General features: G+C 37.4%; 1 protein-coding gene across 2 annotated transcripts; it reads left to right on the top strand.

Annotated features, from left to right (window-relative positions):
• Positions 1-203: 203 nt before the first annotated feature.
• DEPDC1B (DEP domain containing 1B) lies at positions 204-19,114 on the top strand. 2 transcript variants are annotated; one of them, XM_064735774.1, is made up of 11 exons: positions 204-300; positions 742-1,007; positions 4,881-5,016; positions 7,242-7,369; positions 10,084-10,214; positions 11,256-11,303; positions 11,765-11,905; positions 14,078-14,244; positions 15,744-15,920; positions 16,590-16,775; positions 17,091-19,114. In XM_064735774.1, the coding sequence occupies exons 1-11, from the start codon at positions 253-255 to the stop codon at positions 17,250-17,252; spliced, it is 1,590 nt and encodes a 529-aa protein (XP_064591844.1). In that variant the 5' UTR covers positions 204-252; the 3' UTR covers positions 17,253-19,114. The 2 variants fall into 2 exon arrangements, with proteins under 2 accessions (XP_064591844.1, XP_064591845.1); XM_064735775.1 differs by lacking the exons at positions 204-300; positions 742-1,007 and adding an exon at positions 4,291-4,370.
• The last annotated feature ends 6,122 nt before the right edge of the window (positions 19,115-25,236 follow it).

The following is a 25,236-nucleotide window of genomic DNA, read 5'->3' as shown; positions in this document are numbered from 1 at the left end:
CTCCTGTCCTGCGCGGAGCCCGGCACGGCGCGGCCCCGCGGCACGCCCGCCCGCTGAGGCCCCGCACGGGGCCGCCCCAGCCGCCGGGACGGGGCCCCACAGCGCCCCCTCGCGCTCGGCTCCCAGCCCGCCCCCGCCCCGCCAATCCAGCACGGAGCGGGCCCGTCACGTGCCGCTCCCGCCGCCCAATGGGCGAAGGCGGCGGCTCCCGGCTGGATTCAAACGCGGCGCGGAGCCGGCGCGGCCGCGCCCATGGAGCCGCGGCTGGTGGGGCCCGGGCCGTACCGCGCCACCCGCCTGGTGAGTGCCCCCGCCGCCATCCCCGACACCACCGCCCTCCTGCGCCGCTGTCCCCCGCGGCCACTCGCCCTCCGGCCTCCTGGTGCCGGCCGCTGCTCCCAGGCCTCGGCTCTGCGGGGCGGAGGCGCCCGGGGCTGGCGCGGGGCAGAGGCCGGCTGGGCGGAGCGGCAGGTTGAGCCTTTTGTCCCGGTAAAACCTATGGGAGGCTAGAGCTGTATCCGTAGGTCCGCTGGTAGTATGGGGCTAAAATATTTCAGCTTCCTAAACCTGGTGTTTGTTCTCGGGTCGCCACAGTTTAAATCCTGGGCTTAGATTTCGGTGCTGTTGTGAGAGCAGACCGTGACAAAAGGGTGTAGGTCTGTTTACAGAGCCGGCTGCGTTCTGGCCGCAGGAAAACCTGTCGGGAGAGCTCCCGTAACGATTGGCTTTGTTCTTTCCCAGTGGAACGAGATAATCGAGCTCTTCCGTGCTGGGATGCCCTTACGGAAACATCGCTGTCGTTTCAAGAGCTACGAGCGATGCTTCAAAGCCTCGGAGGCAGTGGAATGTTTGCATGAGCTGCTTGGCTCTAACCAAAATTTTGGCCCAGAAGTGACTCGCGATCAAACGGTTAAGCTGCTTAAAAAATTCCTGAAAAATCATGTAATCGAAGATATTAAAGGAAGGTGGGGCAAAGAGGACTTTGAAGATGATGGCCGTTTGTATAGGTAAGCCTCTCTAGGGTGATAAAAAACCCCTGGTTTTTTGGAAACAGGGTATAATAACTCTTGCTCTTGTCTAACAAGCATTTTTGTAGAATGCCTCTGAAAACTGTTGACACGTTTTCCCCTTTTCCTTTTAAAGACTTTAATTTTCTTAGTAATGGGTAGCTGTCGTGACTTCATGTTTGTCTTCAGTTTTCTTGTCTATTCTGAAATGTTTTTGAAGGTCACTTCTATTCAGTTGCATTCTTTGAATATCAACAAAAGCTTTTGCAGCTTTCACATGGTATTGAGTTCTCATTGCTGATGGCAGACATCAGGTTTGTTGGTGCTGGAAGAGTACATACTATTAGGACACATAGGTGGAAGTGAGAATGCCATTGGTCACCCAGCTCCAATTGTCCTCCTTCACCCCAACCCCCTGACTATTTTGGTTGCTATCTCCACCTTCTTCTGAGAAAAGAGAAAGGCCTTCTGAATCTAAGAAATTTATAACATTTTTTATGCTCCTTAGTTTGTAGATGGACAAGGGACAAAGCTTTATTTGCTTATCCTCAAGGTTGGATAACCCTGTTGCGCTTCTCAGCTGGTGGCTTGTTAACAGAGGAGAAGAAATTTCAGTGTAATAAAAGCTTAGCTTAATGGATTGGATTCTTTGGCCTCTTGTGACCTCAGTTAAGGTTTGAGTGGACAGAAGTTGCAGGGTTTGAATTTGTACCATCTTCTAGTGTCCTGTTTGGTGCAGAAGTATTATAAAGATCACCATTACTTCAAGTCTAGATTTGTAACTTTCATCATGATGGCCCTTCTTTTGAGGAAATGGGAGTTCTCATCATGCAAAACATTAGGGAAAATAGGCTAGCAATAAGTTTATGCTTCTACTTAGTATAGCTATTATTACATACTCAAATTTTACATTTTCATTTTAAGTAATGATTTCTTAATATTCTCTTTGGGGAAATATATAGAACTGAATTCCCACTTGATATATATTAAGTCAATTTTTCATTTTGCTCTATTGATCTTTTTATTTCTGGTATCAATTCTTGTCAAAAGATTTATTATGGGGTTTGATAACTGCTTGTGTTATTCTATATTTCTTTGGTTTGGTTTTGCTGTGTTTGTGTGGCTGTGGGGTTTTTTGTTTATTTTGCATTAGCATGAGTATATCTTCAAATTATTTTGTTCTTTTATTTATTTGTATTTTCAGTCATTACTGAGCTGCAGGCTGTGGAAGTTGGCTGGGTGAAATATTTCTGTTCTAATTTTCTGTATGCTCTGCCTACTGATCTGCTATTGGGCAACAGAACTCTTGCTATATATTTTGTTGTGATGTTCTTTCTCCCTCTCCCACTGAAAAAATAACTAACTGAACTTTTTTCAGTTAAAAATTTATACCTTTCATGCATCTTGAACTGGAGCCAGCTTTTTTCCTCACTGGGCTTGGTGCTTGGTGCATAAATAAGCTACATACGTTATTCGCGGCTTTAAGTATCAAGACATGCTTCTCCCCTGTTTAAGCAGTTAGACTCAGGTTTTCCAGCCTATTTTAGTGCTATATTCAATGTCCTGGCAGCTCCCTCTGGTGGGCTATCCTAATGCTACATGTAAAATACAGGGTGTTTTCTCCTCACAGTGCTGATGGAGGTAGTTGTACGAGTCAATTCTACTGAGGTGCTAACTTTGGAAAAGTTACATGCTTTGTACCTTCTGTATAAATTTATGTGTTAACATGCTGTAATGGCACACTGTGGTACACAGTTGTGTCACTCATTTACTTCACATGTAAGTGTAGCTGTCTGCTCTTGTTCATCCACAGAGTATGCAAAAGAAATACTGCCAAAAGCTGGATTGCATGAGAATATTTGGCAAGTATTAAACATGAAGATGAGATCTAATGTGACTTCTAAAAATAGCAAAGACTTATCAGTGTGTCCTGACTTACTGGCTCAGCTGAGTCTGCAATAATGAATGAGAAGTTACAGTTTTGGGAGCTGTTGGGCTTTATACTTTTTTTTGGAATCTAAGCCAGTCTATTGAAAGCAAAGGGGTTAGCACTGTTGCAGTGATAGCAATCTTTCAGGAATTCTGCAGTAATATTGTTATATCCTGGACATCACTGCTAGTTGACTTTGTTCAGGATCCTTTGTTCTGGATACAAACAGCTATCTCTAGTTCCTCTTTTTATAAACTCCCCAAACTAGTGTTGCTGGCTATAACCAATTCTGATCTTGGTGTATCAGCCTTGGAGTGTTTCTCGATCCTTTGCTTTGAGTGACATTAATCCTTCTTCATCTAGATCTTGCTGTAATGCTACCTGAGAAAGGGGAATGCACCTCCTTTTTCTGACTCTAAGAACAACTTCTTTTACTGATTGGTTGCAAATCAGGGCAGCAAATGACACAAAGCTAAAAATTGTGAAGAACTGGAGAAGAAACAGGAAACTACTGAGAATAGTGTAAGGCAAAGGAAAAAGGCTTGCAGATATGTGGGTATGTTCTATTTTAACATTAAACTCTTAAGAAATAACAAATATCTGAAAAATGGTTGAGAACACTCAACAGCTGAACATCTGCCATGTAGTCTGGCTTACCATTAAAAAACAGAGTAAATCTTGCAGGATGAGAGTCAGGTACTTGTTGTGGTTCTGGGGGTTTGTCTGACGGGGGTGATATCTCTGTGTTGCAGATGTGCTGTTGAAGGGCACTGTGGAATATGCTCAGTGTGTGTGGTCAAAACAATCAATGTGTTTAACCATTCAATGTAACAGTACTGGACTAACCAAACTGCAGAACAAATCTAAATGAAAGACTTATTAAATGTTTCAAGTGCCTTTAGAGGATGAGGTGACATTTTGGAGAAACTTGAGAGTTTCTCAAGCATTTTTTTTTCTGGGAGGATACATATGTATACTTTCCAGCAGTGCGCAAGTTTTTGTTGCAAAGTCACTGACATATCTGTCTTTTACATTCTGTTTTAAAAAAGTTAATGAGGCTTAAGCAGTTGCTTAAAGCATCAGCAATCTGAGCATCTAAAACCTGGGTGTGCAAGTCGACAGGATTTGATCTGGGCCAGTCTGAAGAGGTGTTTCCATTGAACTGATTTGTCTTTCTGATACACTCTCATTAGTTCCTTTGTACATGCTCTGACCTGAGCTTAGCAATAATTTGGTGCTGGTCAGCCTGGATAGTTTGTTTTCCTTCTTTTCTACAAGGGCTGGTTTAGGGCTTATTTCTGCTAATTTCTTCAAGGCACTTCTTGAAATGCCTTAAGAAGTCAAATAGTTACCTGCAAAACCAGCTGGAAAAAAGAACTGCAGGATATGATCCAGAAAAGAACTGCAGGATATGATCTTCGCACAGAAAGCATGTAAGCGCAGAAGAACCTGGTAATGTGGGCAAAACTTTGTGTGGACACTTGCATGCACTCTAACTAAGTCTGAGTGTTAGTCATGTGACTTAGCTATGTAGCTTTGCTTTAGGAGATGCATGCTAACAAAGCACTTGACATGGGGGAAAACATCCCCACGGCTTTTTCAGCAGGATCAACATCTCTTAGTGAAGATCTATGTCATTGTCTATGCAAAGACCACTAGTGCTATAAGAGACGCACTGGGTGCCAGAGATTCACCCAAGGCTCAGCTGTGTCGTGGGAGGTACAAAGCACCTGAACTGTTGTGGAGCTGCAGCTGGAGGGCAAACAAGACACTCTGCAATGTTTTACATATCATACAACGCCAGTCTACAGCGAACTAAGTTGGGCTGTGAATGTCCAAAGCATTTGTTGTGTTTTTGCATGTGAAGGCTGACTACAGTTTTGCATTGGTAAATAGGGATTAGATTGGCATTCAGAGACTTTAAAAATGTTCTCTAATTGTAGATTTCCTCCTTCCTCGCCACTGAAGTCATACCCAAAGAAACTTTCATGTGGAAAGGAAGTAATTAAATTTCCAGACTGGAATGAACCAAGGGCTGGCCCTTCTCAAGAACCCATCCCAGTGAAATCCGTCGCAATGGTAAGGCACCCAGTTTTACTTCCCCAAACAAAAGCATATTTGGAAAGCAAAACTGAGCTGATGACCTCTGTGCTGTGTCACAAAATACTTGCTTGTAAAATTAAATGCTAAATATTTTTATTCTTAACTTTTGTGAAGTTAACGTTTTCTTAAAATTTGCTGGAGAAGTAATATTTTAGTGTTCTTTGTGCTACACATTAAAATGCCCTGAGGAACCTGAGTTCCATATGGGTGTATTTTCCCATATTTCATTCCAGTTTGCTGAAATTCCAATAGGGCATTTATTATATTACCAGACAAAATAGTCACACTGTAACTCTTATTTGGACACCTCAGATATCAGAATATATACAGTTATTACAACCTTCCTAGCTGCTGTAAGTACTGGTACTGACTCAATTTCCTTTTTCATAAGGAATATGTTTTGGCTAAGGAGAAATGGTCCTGATTTTTCAGTTATCCTTTGTAAGCTCAGGAAGTCATCGGGCCTCATACTTATGTGGATTGATCCAGCCTTTATAAAATTGTTGGAAAAACTTGGTTTTATTAGTAAACCAAAATTGTATCAACTCTGTTCACCTTGACATAGTAAAAGAATAGGCTTCTGGAGTTGTGTATATTCTGAGGTCTTCCTTCAGTGTATCTTATATGTGTGCGTTCTCATAATTTGTGAACTAAGGATTTCGTTGATGATTTTTGCCTTTCTATTACTGCCCTGCAGAGCAGGAGTCTAGCCTTAGATTTTTTGATAAACCATAGTCTATTTGGAAAAGTAGCTCCTACCATTTTGCTGGATATCTAAATGTTCTGAATAAATGGTTATTCCATACTTACAGTCCAACTGTGTACAAATCAACTGTACTCTTCATGCACAGCAAGCTTCTGAAGAGCAAAGGCATGGTCCTTATTGCTTCAATAGTAGATAGAAGAAAAGATGGTGCCAAAAGGAGAAGAAAAGATGGTGCCAAAGACAGGAAATGAGAATGAGAAGGTGGAGTATTTTAGTTACTGAGCAAGTATTTGTTGGAGATGTAACATATTACAGCCTCCAGCTGTGCCCTGAATTTCCATCCAAGCATCCTGGCCTGATAAGAATTAGCAAATGTCTGCATCTGACTTGGATGCAACAGCATAGAGTTTGGCATAGCTCAAAATCTCTTCCATTGGCAGTTTGGATCAATACAGTGGACTGTAAGTGAGGCAAAGCTACAAGCTTCTTTCTGCTGCCTCTTTTATAATTAAGTCTAGCTTCCAATGCAATGCTGAAGTAGGCAGCTGAAAATTATGGTACCTTGAATTGCTTCAGCATCAATCTGAGCACTTAGTGGCTGTGTGTAGATTGATGAGCATGGTTGTGTGTCATGAAATACTGATGTGAAAGACCAGACCCTTAATTTCAGAGGGTACTATTTGCTTCCAACTAGCTCTAGTCTAGTCTGCCATGGAATGAGAGACAATTAGTGCTTGGAGTATTTAAGTGCAATCCTGGAATGCATTTTGTGGTCTGGTTATAAGGAAAACTTTTAATGTGCTTTAGCGCAGGTCTGTAGTGTAAATCAAAGAGCTGGAATGACTAGGAGTTTTCCCTTGAAAAGAATGCTGCTGATACAAGCTGCAGTGTATGTCCACCCATTGATACCTTGATGACAATGTTCAAGAATAAACTTGGATATGAAGGTTGCATAAAGTATAGTGGTCTTCTGCATTCTCAGCTTTACTTTACACTTTTGTAATGGTGGACTAGATCTGACGGGTGCCTTCAGATGTAGTGATTTGCTTTTACTTTCTTTATGTATAGAACCTGTTATTAAACTTAATGTTTAGTTATTTTAGCGTATGCTGAGCAAGGATTTTTTTTTCTAATTCGTTGGTATCATAATTCTCCAGTAACTTTTCCATAAACAGATGGTTAATCTTAAAATGGCAGATGAACTGATTTTAATCATGAATAGGACCTGAACATAGGATTAAAGGCCATTGACTCCTGAACTCTAATGGTTATTCTGACACATTTAATTTTTCAGCTTTGGAACAAGTTATGGAATTGAGAAGCCATGTGTAAGACTGAGAAAATATTTCATTTCTCTTAGACACAAATACTTACCTTGCATCCTGAAGACTTCACTGGAATTTAAGAACACTTGCAATTTTGTACTATAAATGTTTTATACTGTTTAACACTTGAAAAGCCACCAGTTAATGAGGAGGGTTTTTTCTGATTTCAGAACTCTGAGATGTGGTACAAGCGACACAGCATAGCTATCGGGGAAGTACCAGCATGCAAACTTGTGTTCCGCAGAGAACTAACACAAACAAATATAGAAGAGATATGGAAATCCATGACTTTATCACGGTGAGTATACTTATGAGTCATTTGCTCTTATAGTAAAACTGTGTAGTAGGTAATAGTCTTGTCTATCTTCTCTGGTAATACTTGTAATTTCACCCACTCACTTTTTATCGTTGCCTTCAAAGCCATAGTGTCTAGACTAACTCTACCACTTGTTATTTGGCTAGCAAACTCAGCAAATAAAGTCTGGAAAAAAACTTCACTGTGCTTAGTACCTTTTGACTTCTGCACATTGTGTTATACAATTCTTTGTTGTGTGGGCTTTGTCTTGTTTAATCACTTTTTTTCTCTGTCTCTTTTTCTTGTTGCTAGGAAATAAAAGCACTTATGTAGAAGTGCTATGGAACCTTTCAATGGCAAGTACAATACTTTGTATGAGATAAATGGCATAGCTAATTGAGTGCTGAAGCTTTGAGATTCAGCTTAGAGATTCATTTACTACATTCAAATGGAATCTCCTATGCAAAGTTAAAGCTATTGCTTTGGACTATTTCTGCAGAGGAAGAAATAATATACACTAATGATATTACAGCATAGTTGAGGTCTTACTAAGGATGACTTTAGTGTAAACCTAGCACATTATCTTCAAGTAATGCGCTTGGGGCTGAGGTGAGCAGTTTTGGTGACAGCATGATGGGCAGCAGACGGCATGTGTATTCTTGGGGGGGGTTTCCTGAACCAAGGAAACTTCAGGGGAATGGAGAGACACCCTGGTAGACTAGAGCTCACATGGCAGCAGCTGATAGGACCTGGACAAGTGAGACCAGGGGCAGTGGTGGCCAAGTCCTCCTTCACATAAAGCTCTACCTACCAAAAGACCGTGGTGGGCAAACAGGGTTGGCACAGCAGATTGTGTGGAAGGATGCTGAAACCCTGACAGCTTGAGCAGTGAGCAGTAGCATTCATGTCACAGAAAGTCCTGGACTCTAAGTTTGATGATTGACCCTGGAATTCCCACAGTTCTGTGCTGGAAAAGTATGACTGTGGGAATAGGGAGACTCACAACTGATGCTGAATTTGTTTGAAATTTTCTGCTCAAGCTGGATGTGCTTAAAGCTATGAAGCCCAATGGGATTAATCCCAGGGTATTGAAAGAGCTGGATGATGTTATTGCAGGATCTTTCTTCTTATTTTTTCATTTATCTTGAAATTCTAGAGAGGCCTCTGTTGTCTGGAAGCTGGCAACTATTTTCTCAACTTTAAGAAAGCAAAGAACAAAGACCTTGTTAATTACAGCCTGTCAGTATCACTTCAGTGCCTGTAAAATTATGGAAAATTATTCTGGGAGTTAATAATAAAATATTTGAGAGACACACAGTCATTGGTCATAGCCAGCACAGTTTCAAAACAGGAAAATACTATGTAACCAATTAAATTTTCTTTTATGACAACGTCGCCCATCTCGTTGACCAAGGGAAACCAGTTGATGTGGTTTGTTTGCATTTAAGCAAAGCTTTTGATATTGTCTCTCACAGTATCCTTCTAGATAAACTGTCCAGCATGCAGCTTGATGAGCCCCATAATATTGTTGGGTGAGCAGCTGGCTCTTGGGTCAAGCACAAAGGATTGTGGTAAATGTGGCTATCTCTGGTGGGCAGTCATCAGTGGGGCTCTGCAGGGCTCCATTCTTGGGCCAGAGCTCTTTCATGTTTTCGTAAATGATATAGATGGGGGAATTGAATGAACCTTAAGTTTGTCCGTGATACTAGGTTAGAAGGAACTTTGGACTCCTTCAAGGGTGGACAGGGCCTGCAGTGAGATCTGCATAGAGTAAAGAGCTGTAGAGTCACCAAAAGCTTCGAGAAAGCTGAGGGGTGCCCTCAGTGCAGCCTACAGTTTCTGGAGAGGGGAGTGGGGAGAGATGTGGAAGATCTCTGGTGACCAGTGATAGGACAAGGAGATGGAATCAAGCAGCTGGGGAGGTTCAGACTCCACATTAGGAAAAGGTTCTTCACTCAGAGAGTGACTGGGCACTGGAACTGCCTCCCTGAAGAAGTGGGCACAGCACCAAGCCCTACAGAGTTCAAGAAGCATGTTGGCTGTGCTTTCAGTTACATGGTATAGTTTTAGGTATTAAAATTTCTAGACCTTTTCTAGGTATAAAACAAAACTTTTTTAGGGCTATGAAGATTGTGAAGGGTCTAGAAGGGAAGACATGAGGAGTGGTTGAGATCTTCTGGCTTCTTAACTTGGAGAAGAGGATGCTGAGAGGACATTGCAGTGCAATCTGCGATGGGAAGTGGAAGAGAATACACTAATCTCTTCTCTGTGGTGGCCGGTGACAGGACTGAGGGAATGGCTTGAGGCTGTCACGGGAGGTTTAGGTTGACTATTAGAAAAAGAGCCCTCATCCAGGGAGTGGTTGGGCACTGGAACAAGCTCCCCTGGCAAGTGGTCACAGCACCTAAGCCTGACAGAGTTCAACAGGTGTTTGGACAGTGCTCTCAGGCATATAGTATAATTTTTGTGGTTGTGCTGTGAAGAGCCAGGAGTTGATCTTTGTGGATCCCTTCCAGTTTAGGGCATTCCATAAATCTAGGCAGTTTTGTGAGAAGCAGGAATTGCTCTGAATGGTCCTTCAACTGTCATCCAACTGGAGATATTCTCTATGAAATGAAAGTCTATTTTCTGAACTGTATCCTAATTGTATCCTAATACTTTGTGTTTGCCTTTTCCAGATTAGATGGTGTATGACCTATGTTTATGTATTTTTGCAGATTACAAAAGGTGTTGGGTTTGGATTCTCTGGATGAAGTGTTAGACACAAAACTTGTGAATTCAAAACATATAGTTCAAAATGTATATAATGTCAATAAGCAAGGCATTGTCACTTTAGAGGACAAATCAAGTGAGTATTTTAGAAAATTTCTTTTCTTTTTAAATATTGCAATCTACTTTGTAAAAACTCTAGTTTTCATAATGCTATTGTTTTTAAAATGCTATTTTTCTCCTCTGGTATCCCAATAGTAAGAGTCAGCATTTATTCTATTTATTCTATATTTACTCTCTTAAACAGATTCTGGCTTTAGTAGGGTTGAAAAATGAATATAAGACAGAAGCAACTTTTTACCATTTATAAATACAGAGATATTAATCACTTCAAGGTAACTTTCTTGGCCCTATCCTTTTAATTACCCGAACTGGAGTGTTTACATGAAGAAAAAATGTATTAAAAGTACATTGACAGATCCAAAATGTACATTGGGAGAGTTTTCGGTATCAAAAATTGTAAGAGAGTGAAGATGTGCATTGAGAGAGTTTTGAGTTTTGAAGATAGTGCCATGTTTAAAACTGGCTTGCACATCAGAGAAAAAATAAAGCAACTTTACTGCTCTGATCTATCACAGTATTATTGCCACCAAGATTTTAATGATATTTGTAGAGAAATTTAAATATGACATTAAAACCTGGTTTGGTTGTGAATAAAACTGCCTTCAGAGCATATCTGTGCTCATTTCAAAGGCAGTTGGACCATCTCAAAATATCAACTTTCTCCTAGCAGAAATGGCAAAACTGAATATATGAGTGCTTTTCTTGGGTACAAAGTATACACTTCATCGTATGGCACCAGGGAAGGCTGTATCTAGAACTGGTTTAGTCTGCCTTTTTTTTTTCTTTTAGAGTAGGTAAAAGATTTGTGATATGACCTGTTTTGCTGATTGAGCTGCAAGGGCAGAATGCATAACTGTATGATAGTAGTGCAGGTACTGAAGTATAGATGTAATTCAGGCTAGATCCTACATTAAGGTATAGCCTGCCTTTGGAGTCACTTGATTTACCACACAGGAGGAATGTTAAATTGTTTTCAGCTTTGCTTTTGTCTAACAGTTGAATATTTTTCTTGTTTTTTCTTTTTTGTCATTTTAATTTCTGTTTCTTCCCTTTGCAGAGGAACTACCTCATTGGATATTATCTGCAATGAAATGTCTAGTAAATTGTAAGTAAATTCAGAAAGGGAGAAAGATCCCACAAACAACCCACCCCCCAAAAAATAAATTGAACTGTGTCTATACCACTCTATTAAATCCTGTATACAATGATTTTTTAAAAGAAAGTTGGAAAAGACTTGTCAGCATGTATTCTCCTTCCAGTCTAGCTTATTTAAATTAATAATATAAAGGTTTAGCTAGTCTATTAATGTTTTTCCTCTACTTTGTATCTTCACTAGACCTATTGGGAATAGATCAGTAAGTAGTAGATCAATAAAGTTTCATTTATTTTGAAGAATTAATCTTTTTTTTTATTTTTTTTTCCCTCTAATGATCCATCTTAATGGGCTGGATTAGAAAACACTGATCTGCTCAGTGGCTGAAAATCAATATTCTCTCTCTTTTTTGCTCCTTTTTGGTTTTTTTTTTTTTTTTTTTTTTTTTGGTTTTTTTTTTTTGTTCTTTGTAGGGCCCAGCTGTTCAGATCTGAAGCAGCCTACATACTCAGGCTTTGAAAGAGATGTCTTCAAAACGATAGTGGACTACTTTAGCCAGATGAAAGAACCTCTTCTCACATTTAATTTTTTTGATGTTTTTGTTAGTGTGTTAGGTAAGTAGTTTGGAATCTAATGAAAAAAAATATTCTTTAGAATTAATTTTCTGGAGTCAGTTTACCTTAAATAATATCACAGATTAATTATTTACGGCTTGTCCTTTCCATTCTACATAGAGAACAGTTTAATATTTAAATTTATTTCATATCACACAGTGGTTTTATTTTTGTCTTTTTAATCACATTAGTTCAAGTCTTTCATTGCTTGTCTTTATATTATTAAAGGCCTCTGTTCATTGCTCAGCATGCAACAGATGGATTTTAATAGATTTTTCTTTTTTTACAAGTGCTTAAATGTCTTAAAAACTCTCATAAGCTTTTAGAAATTGCTTGACTGAAGTCTAGATTAGAAAGGATTAGGGCTTTAAGCACAGTTTTTAACCCTGGAAATATGATATTTAAAGGGAATTGAAATACTATGTTGCTTTAATTTAGAAATGTCATTAACTAATGTAGTATTTAAAAGAAGCAATGTTTTAGTTATTAAATAGAACTTTCCAGAGTTCACACTATATTAAAATTGACAATTCTGATCCTACAGATGGCTTACTGAAAGACAGTAAATAGAAAGACAGTAAATAGTAAGACAGTAAATATTTGATTATATTTTATGTAATCAAATTTCAGAAAGAACAATTGAGTTGAAAAGTAAACCCGCTTTGTAGCATGTTAGTTTTTTGAGCTTCTTTCTGTGTGAACAACAGTGTTTTTAGTAAACTATAGAGATGAGAAAGGAATCTAGAATGACACTTCTGTTTCTGGAATTTAGTATATATACTTTGTGAATTGTCAATCTTGCTTCATGTGAAATATAAATCAATTTTCTGACTTATTTTTTTTAATCAGCTCTTGTTTATATCTTTAAAACTTATTCTTCTGCTTTCATATTCTGTTTCTGTTTGCTTTTCCTTTTTTTTCACATCTTTCAGGTTTTACTACTATCATTTCACACCATTTTGTAAACGTAAAAGTAGAAGAAAGAATTCATGCCAGTATGTATGTGGAAGCAATGAAAATTGTGCTATGTTTCTAGAAGTCAAACATTAATTTTGTGGTCTCTTTAAAAAAAAGTGAAGTGTTGATATGGAATCATTCCTTACTCTTCTAAGCATATGCATCAATATGCATGCCAAATCTTCCTTTGAAGTTAGAAAAAGCTTTACTATGAAAATTAGCTTCAGTATTTTACCCCTCTCCTTGAAACGTCTTACCTAGTCCACACTTTTCCAATAAGAAACAGTTTCCATGTTTTACCTCATGGAGTTTACCAGAATTGTGGATGAGGAGATAGCAGTGGATACTGTTTATGTTGAGAGCAGTAAGGCTTTCAACACATGTGTTCTATTCCATCCTTCTAGGAAGTACAGGCTGGATAGGTGGGTAGTGAGGGAAACTCAGAAATCGGTTCAGTTGCTGGGCTCAGAGGGTTGTGATCTGTGGCACAAACTCTGTCTGGATGTCAGTCAGTGGGAAGCATCCCAGGGCTGGTAGTGTGGCCAGTAATGATTATCACTTTGTTAATGACCAGGGAGGTGGCACATTCTGTCCTGAACTTGGGCACAGTGCCCTAAACAAGCATGCAAATTAAAATGGGGAAGAGTAGCTTATGCAGCAGTGTTGTAGTACCATGCAGAGTAACCTCGACTGGCTGCAGAAATGGGTAAACAGGAATTAGAAAAGGATAAATGTCAATTCCTCTCCTGAGGAGGAATAAGCAGAATTAGGCGCAGATTTAATATCTATAGGTGTGAGGCACATGTATAAGCACATTTTCTTTCCCTGTGATTGTTGTCACAGACGTAACAATTTATCTAACATGGTTGCTATATCTGTGCATACATCTGTGCATCAGTTGCGTTTAGTGCTGAGGTAATAAAAGAGCAAAGGATGAAAAAAAAAGCTGTAATTTTTAGTGTATTCTAATATTTAGAGTTGTGGATTATGGCTATCAATGTCTTCCAGTGCATCAGAAGAAAATCTTCTAAAAACTTAAGTCCTAGTAGTCCAAATCTAGTGATATCTTTCTAGTCTCATTGGGGAGTAGAGCTCTAAGGCAATCTTGAGTGAGTAAGGGAATTTTGCGAATTAGATTTAGAAATGTTATGTTAAATGTTATGGAAATACATAACTGAGAAATGTTCCCCAACCTTCTGATCTCATATAAACCAGGACTGCTGCAAAAACCCAGCAAGGCTGTAGAAGCTCTTCAGATATCTTGCCTCCTACTGCCGCCAGAAAATAGGAAAAGACTACAGCTTTTGGTGAGAATGATGGCAAGAATTACTCAAAACCAGGATTTGCCACGTCTTTCTGAATCAGTGAGGACCAGAACTTTGGTATGTATAAGTGTAAGGTAAAAGGTCTGGACAGAATTTTGGAGAACAGGTTAAAGATTCTTACTGGAGATTATGAACAAAATGCAATTTGCTTGTTTGAGGAACTAGTTTGTCTGTCCCAGCTATTTGGAAAGCTAATCTGGATTTGAATAAAGTGGGATTTCATGGCAATTTGTGAGCATGCAAAGAATTTGCTCAGAATTTAGAGGTTTCCTTACCTTTCCAAATTAAATCACCACTGATTTCACTATTGAGTAGGAAAAAAGCACAAACAAACAAGCAACCCCCAAAAACAAACAATCAAAATCAACAAAAAAAAAAAAAAAAAAAAAGCAGATGAAGTCTCTGGTGTTCTTTATCACTTCAGACAGTGTGAATGAAAAAAACTGCCTGTTTCAGTCATAGCTAGAAATATGGAGCTGAATGTTCTGATTTGCCTGTTTTCAGCCATTCAAAAAAACTAAAATCCCACCTGTTTATTTCAGTAGTTGGTTTTTTTTCACCACACACAGAAGTGTCTTAAAGTAAGCTCCAATTTTTGCTAATTCTTCTGTAGGAACTTATGTAGTGATATCACTACACTGATGTGTGCAGCAACACCTTATTACAAAATCATTAGGCATGACTTAACTATTCTGATGAGCTAACAACATATATTTATTTTGTTTAATTTAAAAGTCTTTGAAAATTAAGTGCAATGGAAAACTAAGCTGCAGAGCTATTGTTTAAAAATCCTATAACAGCATGTAGAAATCTAAATGTGCTCCACAGCAAATAAGTTTTTAGAGAACTCTGAATAGCATTTGATTAAAATAATAAAATTTTTTACTGCCAAGGTTATAATTTAATTAACTGTAAGTGGTCTTTCATTAAAATTATTGTTGTAATTGAAATGTTGATTTTAGAAGTGAATCCTTGTAGTCTGAGTGTTTTGTACAAAGTGTTAATTCAGCAATGTAATGTATGGTACATCACAAAAGTCTTTATTAAAATCTTCTGTGATTTTAATGTTTTAAGTGATTGGTGCACAAACAGAAACTCTTGTAACTGAGTGCTTGAGCACAAGACTACCTGAAGTTAACTAGACCTGAAATTTTATTTGATGATTTCAGAATAGTGGTTTCAGGTTTTCCCTCTGGTGCCTAATTTCTATTAAATTTCTGTGTTATTTTAAAAACAATCTCTAAATACGTATACCCTATTTAAATAGCCATGTGAAGCGGCTATTTGACAAAGTCTTGAGAATAAAATGGAATTAATTCATTCTATATCTAAAGTCAGGAGTGGATTATCTGTGTGAAGCAGGAGCAATCTTCAGTGCACTCACATGTCACTGTACATAATACATCTAAAAAAATATTGATATGTTTGAAGTGCAGTAAGTATTGTGATGTTAAAATATTTGTTCTAAAAGTTCACTTTTTAAATGTAGCCTGATTCTCTACTCCTCATTCCCAAACAGAAAAATATATTATAATGGTGTGTGTATTTTCCCTCAGATGGTTCAGGCATTTTCCCGTTGTATTCTCTGCTCAAAGGATGAAATAGACTTGGATGAACTTCTTGCTGCTAAACTAGTATCTTTTCTCATGGATAATTATCAAGAGATCTTAAGTGTTCCTTCTGCTTTAAAGTCTTCCATAGAGGATCATGTTGTACATCTCCAGAGAGTCCAAGTAAGTATCTTGTGAAAAAGCCTCTTTTGTCTCTCTGTTTCTAGATTGAACTTATCCTTTGTTCTCCGAAGATCAACAGTTCTTACAAGGTTTTGTTCTGTCTCTGTTAGCTTTTGAGATCTAATTAATTTTGACTACTGATATTCAAGCACAACTATGTGTTTAAATGAAATTAAACAAATATTGAATTTGTTTAGAGATGAGAAGTCTCAAATATGTTTTCCTGTTTGTCAGCACTATCTTTCCATGGAATGGGCAAACTATGTTTGTGGTAGTGAAGAAAACAGAATTATTATAAATTGTTTTCATTCTTGTTCTTTTTTTTTCCCCCCTTTAGAACCATCCTTACTTGCTCGGTTTTTTCATCTGTTTCCTGATATCGTAATTTCTTTTTGTTCAAAGATGATTTTTAGTTCTTTTGTTTATTTCCTACTAGAAAAGTAATTTTAAACTTATTTCAAAAGCTGAATAGGCTTCCTTTCTGTCATGTTTTTTGACTTACTGGAACTCACTCAATTAGGGTGGAGGTAAAAATTCCAGTTCAAGGTCTCTATTTAGTTTTCCTCTACTTAATGTCTTGGAGTGGTCAATTGATTAAGCCAATCTATGCAAGTGTTTTGCAGAAAACCTAGCTTTTTTTTTTTTTTTTTTTTTTTACTGTATCTTCAGATAAAATATGCTGGGGCTGATAGTGATGCAACACTTCCTCCTCCATCATTTTGTCACCAAATCACTGCGGGTGAATTTGAATACCAAAGGGCAACTGGCTCTCAAGAACCACTGGCAGCTTTGTTGGAAGAAATTGTAATGAATAAAGAAATATCTGTGAAGGATAAAAAGAAGCAGCTCAAGCAAGTAAATAAATTTTTCTCCACAGTTTCTAATTTCAATTTGAAAATATTTATCAAGTCTTAGACATGCATTCTTCTAGAGAAATACTGAAATTGAAAACAGTGGCTACGCATGGGGATGTCAAGATTTATAATACTTTAGAACAACTATGCTGTGATGAATCAACCCAAATCAGAAATACTGCCTAATTTTCTATATAGCAGTGTAGAAAGTCCATTAGAGATATAATTTCCCCATTCCAGAAATGCAAGCTTCACTTTATTAGTTTATTGTACGTGTCTGAACAAATTCTTAATTTGAATTAATGTACTTTTCTAGTTTCAGAAATCTTACCCTGAAGTGTACAGAGTACGATTTCCTAGCCCTGAAACCGAAGCGATGCTATTTCCTGAAAAAACTAAACAGAAACCACCAATACTGATGTGGGCCTTAAAAAAGCCTTTTCAGCCGTTTCACAGAACCAGAAGCTTTCGGATGTAAATGGTTTGAAATATATCAGCAAACAAACAGAGACACAGTGTATTGTCAATGGATCTCATGCAAAAGGAGCCTGAGCAGCATATGGTTACTCAAAAAGAACCTACTGGGGATACTGCTAAGATCATAGAAAATGTTGAAAGAAGAGGAGAGTATTGAGGTTGTAGTAATGTGAACCTCTATCAGTATTTTTGTAAAGCATTATTTTTTTAAATGTCTGTTACTTTAAAACAAGCAAAAAAACAGAAAAAAAACTAAACAAACAAACCCACCGCACACTCAAGGGGATTATTCTATATATGGGTGATAATGTACACTTGCTGTGGTTTGTTTTGACTATAATTTTAAGGCCTAAATGTATTTGAATGTAATGTATTCTTTGTAATTAGTCAACAGCTTTTTTCCCTCCCTGAAAATGAGTGTCTTGCATAAACTAGGCTGTATCAGTGCACATATAGTGTGAGGAATTAACTTACTGTACATGCTTGAATAAGTATGAAACACTGGATTTTGCTTTGCTTTTTGTGAGAGATTAATATTAAAAGTTAATGATGCAATCAATTGGCTGTTTGCACCCCTCAACCACAGGGGAAGGGGAGTGTTTTTGGGTATGTGGTTATGCAACTTTTTGGTCTGCCCAGGTGCAGAGGGGATGAGCACCCATCACCAGAGGATGACCATGACAAACCCACCTTTATGTAGCAGCAAGCTAGGGTTTGAGACAGATAAGGGAAAACACCTCCAAGAAGCATATCCTGCAATGTTGCTGGTTTGCTGGTTTTTATCATGCCAATTTCCTCCCTTACACAACTGGCTCAGGCAGAAGATTCTCTCCCATCCTGAGAAGTACAGGAACATTCACACTTAGGCCTGAGGGTGTTTATTCCTTCTGTTAAGGCAGAACTGGCTCAACTAAGCTGGCATGACAGGTGGGTTGTGTCTGCCTCCAGACTTATTTCTTGGGCCTGCCGCCAGAGGACTGCAAATGATCCACAGTGGTGCAAGAGATATTGTAAAACTCCTCCCTGAGGAGAAATACCTTGGCATTCCCACCTGAACCTGTGGAACCGATTGGACTTTGGGTTTCAGGGATTTCCCTTGGCCGTAATGGATTGAAATTTTAACTGTTACTTGAACCACTGGACATCTAAATTGCAACAATCAGGTTTCATAGGGTGGTGATACCTTTCCTCTTCACTATCTGTTCTTATTCTTTCTTTTTATTTTCCCTGTATATTTTCTCAAGTGTAATCATTTTACTTTTATATTGCTCTATTTCTATAGATAATAACCAAATCTGTTACATATTTCCTCTCCGTTTTAACTAAATTATTCCAAAATGAACCTGTTATCTGTCTGCCCCTCTGTCTGTCTATCTGTCTATCTATCTAATCTTTTGATTTATAAAACCTCCACCATGCATTCAGTGTTGCATCACTCTAGTGTGCCCTGAGGGATCTGTTGACAAGAACATCAGTTAACCTGCCTCAGGGGCAGATTGTAACATTGCTGACCCTAACATGGCAGATTTATTTTTGAAAAGTAGTTCTCAATTTCCTGATTCATATGGTGCATTACAGGTTGAGTGTCCTTCCTTTCAAATTCCATTAACTTTTTGTAATTCTGACCTATTCTGATAGGCAACCCAGCCTTTTCCTCCTATTTTCTTACTGCAAATTGTACAAAGCTGGGTGCTTGACAATAGAATGTACTTTATCAGAAAATTTTAAAGCCTTGAGGTTCCTCTAAAAATGGAATTCAGATATTGAAGTGGCATTGTAGCGTACATGCATTTATGGATTTGATTAATTTTGCATTATGAAATCTAGTGTGCCTATATCCTGATTGTACATATTGTAGTTGATTCTGAGACCACTTTTTTATCTATTAAAGCATTGCTCTTTTCCTGTACATACCTAGAGTCATGATTTCATGCTATTCATTAGAGATTTGAAAAGCAGCATTTCATAGCATATTGAATGTCAGGGTAGTCTGTGCTGGAGAGAAGACACCTGACATCAACAAATTTCTGAAATTTTAGTAGAAAATGTACTGCAGTATTGACAGCATTTGTACCTTGCAAACTTCCTGACCAGTCAGTAAGTTTCATTATGTACATTACAAGGTGGTTACTTCTTGGGTTATAGATTGGGTTATTTCTTAGGCAGTGTGATATTGAACAGTACATCCTTTCATGATGTGTTCTCACAGAGATACTTGGACTTCATATCAATAATCTTAAGCAAATTTAATACAGAAAGATACACTTTTTAATTAAGAAAATATAAAAATTACTTTTAAAAGTGGTCTGAGGCCTTTTCTAACCTTTTGTGCTAGGTCTTCAAGGGTGAGAAAATCTTAGATATGTCATAGTATTCTGTGTATGTTTACGTGCTGTCAAACTTTGACTGCAACTAAACTACACACATGTATTTTGGCACTTCAGTAATCCATGGAGTATAATAATGAGCAAGGCTGCTTGGAAGCAAGTCTTGCATAAAAGTGGAAGCCCATCCTAAGGGATCTCTGCCACCACTTCCTAAATTGCAGAGGAGAAGTTGAAGCCAATCTATCTGCCCTTTGAAATAATTTTACTGCCTGCCAATAAGCCTTCTGCTGTCCTGTTGAAATTTTCCTATTATCCCTTTTAAAAAATATGTAGTCTTCCTGAGTCTATTTTAAATAGCAATTAAAATTTACTAATTAGTTTTCATGATGAGAAGCTGAAGGTAAGACTTATGATTTTATGAATTATCATTCTTTTGTTTCAGAGATCTATGACTGTGGTAAAAAAAACCCTAAAAAGTCCATTTGCTCACAATTTCCAAGGCTGTGAAAAATACAAAATATCTTTGAAAAGCTTGGAGAAACTTTAGGGAGAAAATTTTATTTGAGATCATAATCTCACAGACTGAATTTCAACCGTGCTCCTGTCTTGGGAGACATTTTAGAAAGGCTTTCAAGAGCAGAAGTTATGGGAGTATGGCTCCTTATTACAGCTGAGCCTAGTACAAATATGCAAGATGAATAGGGTAGGAACACAAAAGTAAGGTTAACTAGGTAAATTTGCCTATTCTTTTCAGGGCGCAGGTTAGAAAAAGTAAGCTTGAAAACTAATTCAGGGAAGACTCTAAGCTTGGTAAAATATCTCAGAAAAAACCAGAGATTCTCTAACTCTAAACTGTAGGCAATAGAAACTTTACTTTTTATATTAGCTTTCTCAGGAATTTAGTATTTACTTCTGTGTTAAAGCCATGTGATGTCTTGATATTGCCAAGACTGAACATCATGGCCTCCCCTGGGTTTATTTCCCTTGAACCATGAGGCCCACAAGCCAAACTTTGTTTTGCTCTTCTAGTGACTGTTCTGAAGCCCCTCACTAAATGGAGCTGACATTTTTTTAAAGCAGATCAGGAGGAAGACTCAATAAAGGCAGATGTTGCTGCTTTTTTGGTCTGGTTAAACCTATGTTTATCATCTAAGTGGAGCATCTGATGTAGTCTTGTAGGTAAGTAGGAGCTAATTTTTCTTAAATTTGGATAATATTTAACTTTGTAGTACTACAAGTATTTTGTAGTACTTGTAGTACTAGTGTAATGCCACTAGTTGTCAAGGCAGTATTAGACTTTTTGAGCAAGATCCTGCAGCAGAAACATTGTATGGGAGGGGTTTTTTGTGTCTTGCTTTGTTGGTTTTTTTTTTGTTTTGTTTTGTTTTGGTTTGTTGTTTGGTTTTTGTGGGGTTTTTTTGATTAGTTGGTTGGTTTGGTTTTGTTTTGTTTTTTTTTCTGTGATCTTCGCCTCCTGCAGAGCAATTTTTTTTCCCTCACCTTTTACTCCACCTTGAGCATAACATCTCTCCTGACCTACTGGTTATTAATGACATTTCTGTGACAGTTTTCCTGCAGTACTTCCTCAAAAGGTATTTATCTTCCTTTCTTGAGAGGGGGCCGAGTCTTCTCTTAACATTACTCTTTCTCCTTACGCAAACACAGCTTGTTGCAGCTCCTAAATTAACAATCAGCCATCTGCAAAACCCTTTAGTCTAGTCCTGTGCTTTTGATTGAGTAATAGCTGCAATCCTTATTTGCTAATATGTAAGTATTATTTAATTGCTCATATTTTATGAGAGGTCTCTTTAACTCCTCATTGATGTACCAGGATTGTGGTATCAGGTGTTTACATTCATGACTACAGAGAATGATTGATGACTAATGTTATTTTCTGAAATTATTTTCAGACGTTACTTCACTTCACATAAGAGGAAGCTTAGGCAAAATCTATGTGATCTTGCCTTCATATTCTACTAAATGGAAAAGGAACTAAAGTGAAGTAAATAGTATGTTAATATACCACACTTTTTAATTTATTGTGGTGATATAGCCTTTTCTGCCCATCTTTTATGTGAAGATGTTTTACATTGTAAGAGAATTTTTCTCTTTATCAGAGACTGTGCTAACTCAAATAACTGGCTTTATTTCTTCATCACAATTTTTGGGGTTTCCTATTGCCTGAGACCCTAGGATTCTAGCTCTAGAAAACCTCATGTCTTAGATTTAAAATCCATAAACTCACAGATGCAACCCTGTAGGGATTTCATTACTTTGGAACTTTTGGTGTACTTTATAATAGCTGTCATGCAATGACGCTAATATTTTCATGAATTCATTAGTCTTGAAGCAGAAGTGGGAGGAGAGAAGCTTTTCAGAAAAAGAAAGCTTATTAAGTGGGTTATACAGCAAATCTATTTCCAAAGATTTGCGAATCTTTGAAAATAGATTTGCAATATGATATTTTTAATTGACATCTTCTGTATTAGACGTCAGTTTTGCGGCTTGATTTTTTTTTTTTTCCTTCAGAATCTGATATAGAATAGTTGTGCATCTAGGACATCTTCACTTTCCATATAAATCATGTTTTAGAAGGTGAGTGTTGCATTCTACTGACTAAAAGGAATTGACTGATTTACTAATTATAATTGTACAAAATTATGTGACATAACTTCCTTTTCATGAGTTTTTGTTTGTGTATTTAACTCACGTTTAATATTGCCAAGCTAATTAAATATCAAAGAGAAGACTTAGTATGTGTTTAAAAAGAAGGAAGCTGGTACATGTTTGTGAAGTCGTTTTTAAAAGTAATCAAAAGAGGCAGGATATTTAAACAATGTTGATTCCAGACAGTAATATTCAATTTCTTTGGTTGAAAAGGCTTTTTTCAAACTTTTCATATCTAAAGCTGAAAAAAATCTCTTGATTGTCCTGACAAAGTTAGAAAAATAGCAGAACAGTGTTAAAAGCATGATTTTTCAAGACAGTAATTGAGAATGAGCCTAATAGCCAATAGTAAATGAGTCTGATGGCAAAATGGAGAAAAAATTATTCAGAATTTTTGTGGGAAAACAAAGCCTAATAGTAGAACTAAAGTCTATTAAATATGTTGTTTTAATTGTTTATAGAGAACATACTCTTGCATGGCAGACTTGCTTTCCTTAGCAATAGAGCTTACACATTTCTTTTATAATGTTTTTTGATTAAGAACTGCCTAACTGTGCAGATAAGGGATAATATTGGAGAGATGCCTTATGGGTTTTTGCATCAAATCAGTATACTTTCCTATCAGTTGGTTTTCTTTGAGGATGTGAAAACAAAAATCCTTTAGCATTGTTAGCTAATCTTATGAGTGTTTTCAGACTGTTCAGTAACAAGAGAGGCATAAATATGGAACAGCACAGTTGAAAATAAATTCTAACATGGCCACTTCTTAAATGTCTGACAAAAAGATACATAGGTCATGTAAGAAAGAAAAGAAAAGGAAGGAAAGACTATGTTCTGGAAAATCACATATCTATAAAAAGTTTCTTTTACAGTCAACAAGGCTTCCTGACATAATGCTGAGGCAAAGGGGCTAATGTGGTTTTTGACAGTCTAAATTGGAGATTGTTATATAAAATCAGATGACTCATCTCATGGGACCTCTACTCTCAGTACTGTCTGACATTAGAGAATTGCATTTTTTGCAGCTTTTATAAAACTAGATTATGCAAGGTATTTTGAACTATTTCCTTCAACTGAGAATTCGCATTACATCAGTCTTTCCTGTTTATCAGAAAAAAACCCCAGAATCACAAGTGAACTCTGAACTTTGTTCAGGGGTTCACTTGATTATCTTGTGGGGTACATGACAATGAAGCAGTACTTGATAAGCAGCAGATTTGAGTTGAGATGGGAGTATAATATTCTTTGGGTAGAAGATGGAGCTGGATGTGTTTTGGGATTTTTTTATGTTCAGGCTACTGAATGATAGAATATGATGAGTATAACTCTTCCTTGTGTCTTCAGAAGACATTTTTGATAGATATTTCCTGAAACCCAAGTCACTAAGCTCAAGGCATAGTGAGAAAAGGGTAAGTATAATGACTCATCATCTGTAGAAGACTGGACAAAATCTCACGGTTCTTCAGTCTGCATGCTATGGATTTTCATATGTGAGTCACACATCTATTTAAGTTCATTAGCTTCAGTCAGTGTCTTGATATTTAGTGGATGATGGGAAACAATTTATTTTTTAATTTCTCTCTTGATTTTTGAGGCACCTAAAGAAAACAACTACTTTTTCTTCTTCAGTCAGATCCCAGTGTTTATGGCAAATAAGGATCACATTTTGAGTTGCCATGACATGACTAATTCTGAGGATAATGGAAGTCATCTCTGCTCTGCCTAGTAGTCTGGTCAAGGAGGACAAGGTATGTCTCTGGTATGCTGCAGTTGTGTTGCCTGGGGTTGAGGCAGAGAGTAAGATACACAGAAGCACGATCTGGTGGCTGGTATGAGTTATAGTAACATAGATGCTAATTTAAGGCTGTCTAAGACTGTGTCCTGCTGCTTCTTTTTGAGAGTTTTTACACTGTATAACTGTGATTTGAAATCACTTCAAGGTTGTCTGAAACTTCAGTGGTGACTGAGAGAGAAGGTTCTGGGAATCATTCATGGGCTTTACTGCTGAATAGAGGAAGAACTGACCTTGATACTTCTAGGCAGACTCCAAAGGTGAATAAAAAGCCACAATGTAATGTATTTATAGCTTTTATGCTTTACCCCCCCTTTTTTTTTTTAACCTGAGTACTTATTCATGTGAGCATCTGGCCTTGTGAATGACTAGGACTTGTGTGATTTCAAGGATATTTACAGTGCTAATTTTTAAACTTAATTTCATAAAAAGCAGTAGTTCTGAGTCCTTTAGCTGTTTTTATATTTAAATACTGGTGAGCCAATAAGTAGTGGGATCATTAGTTTCTTGTTTGTTATAATGTCTTGCAGCATATTAATTTCCTGTAAGAGATTGTGAAGAATCACATGTCCTTTTTATGTTGAGATCTGTGAAAAATATTTTGGGACACTAAAATATTCCTGCTTTTTCTCATGCTCAATGAATTTTTAATACTTGTGTGCCACTTCAGATGCTTGATAATTTGTGACCCAGCAGAGGTCAGCCTTGTGGCATTTTTCAAAACAAATGCTCAAAGAAATTAAGTAGAGCCAAAGTTCTTATTGTAATAAGTCTCTGGAATTTTATTTCATAAAATGAATTCCTGCAAATTAGAGCTGATGTGATATTCCTCTGTTGTAGCTAGATGTATGACTTAAACATCTCAGAGAAACTTCTATTTATGTAATAGGGATATTAATAGCTTTATAAAATTGTTACAAATAGTTTAAAATATTTCCCTTTTTGGTATTCTGAAATAGCTACAAAGACAGCATTTTTTCTTTTTGGGATGCTTAAAAAATTGAAATTTAAGGAGTTGAGGGGAAACATTGTTCAAACCCTACTCCAGCTCAAAAGCACTAATGATTTGTTTACATTGTAAAACGCTATTCCCATTTTGCATCTCAGTGTCAGCTTCTTTAATACTAATAAGGATCTAATATTTTATAAACTTGATGACTCGGATCATAATTTTTCTCAAGAACAGTGGCTGTCCTGTC

This window comes from Zonotrichia leucophrys, chromosome Z (assembly GCF_028769735.1).
Source record: "Zonotrichia leucophrys gambelii isolate GWCS_2022_RI chromosome Z, RI_Zleu_2.0, whole genome shotgun sequence".
NCBI lineage: Eukaryota > Metazoa > Chordata > Aves > Passeriformes > Passerellidae > Zonotrichia > Zonotrichia leucophrys.
This window is presented reverse-complemented; position numbering and strand designations above follow the sequence as displayed.

Bases quoted from the DNA above. Each gene is read 5' to 3' on its own strand.
- DEPDC1B (XM_064735774.1), top strand. From the start codon at position 253: ATGGAGCCGCGGCTGGTGGGGCCCGGGCCGTACCGCGCCACCCGCCTG. The intron at 1,008-4,880 runs GTAAGCCTCTCT...CTCTAATTGTAG, and splicing joins GATGATGGCCGTTTGTATAG to ATTTCCTCCTTCCTCGCCAC. The intron at 11,906-14,077 runs GTAAGTAGTTTG...CATATAAACCAG, and splicing joins TGTTTTTGTTAGTGTGTTAG to GACTGCTGCAAAAACCCAGC.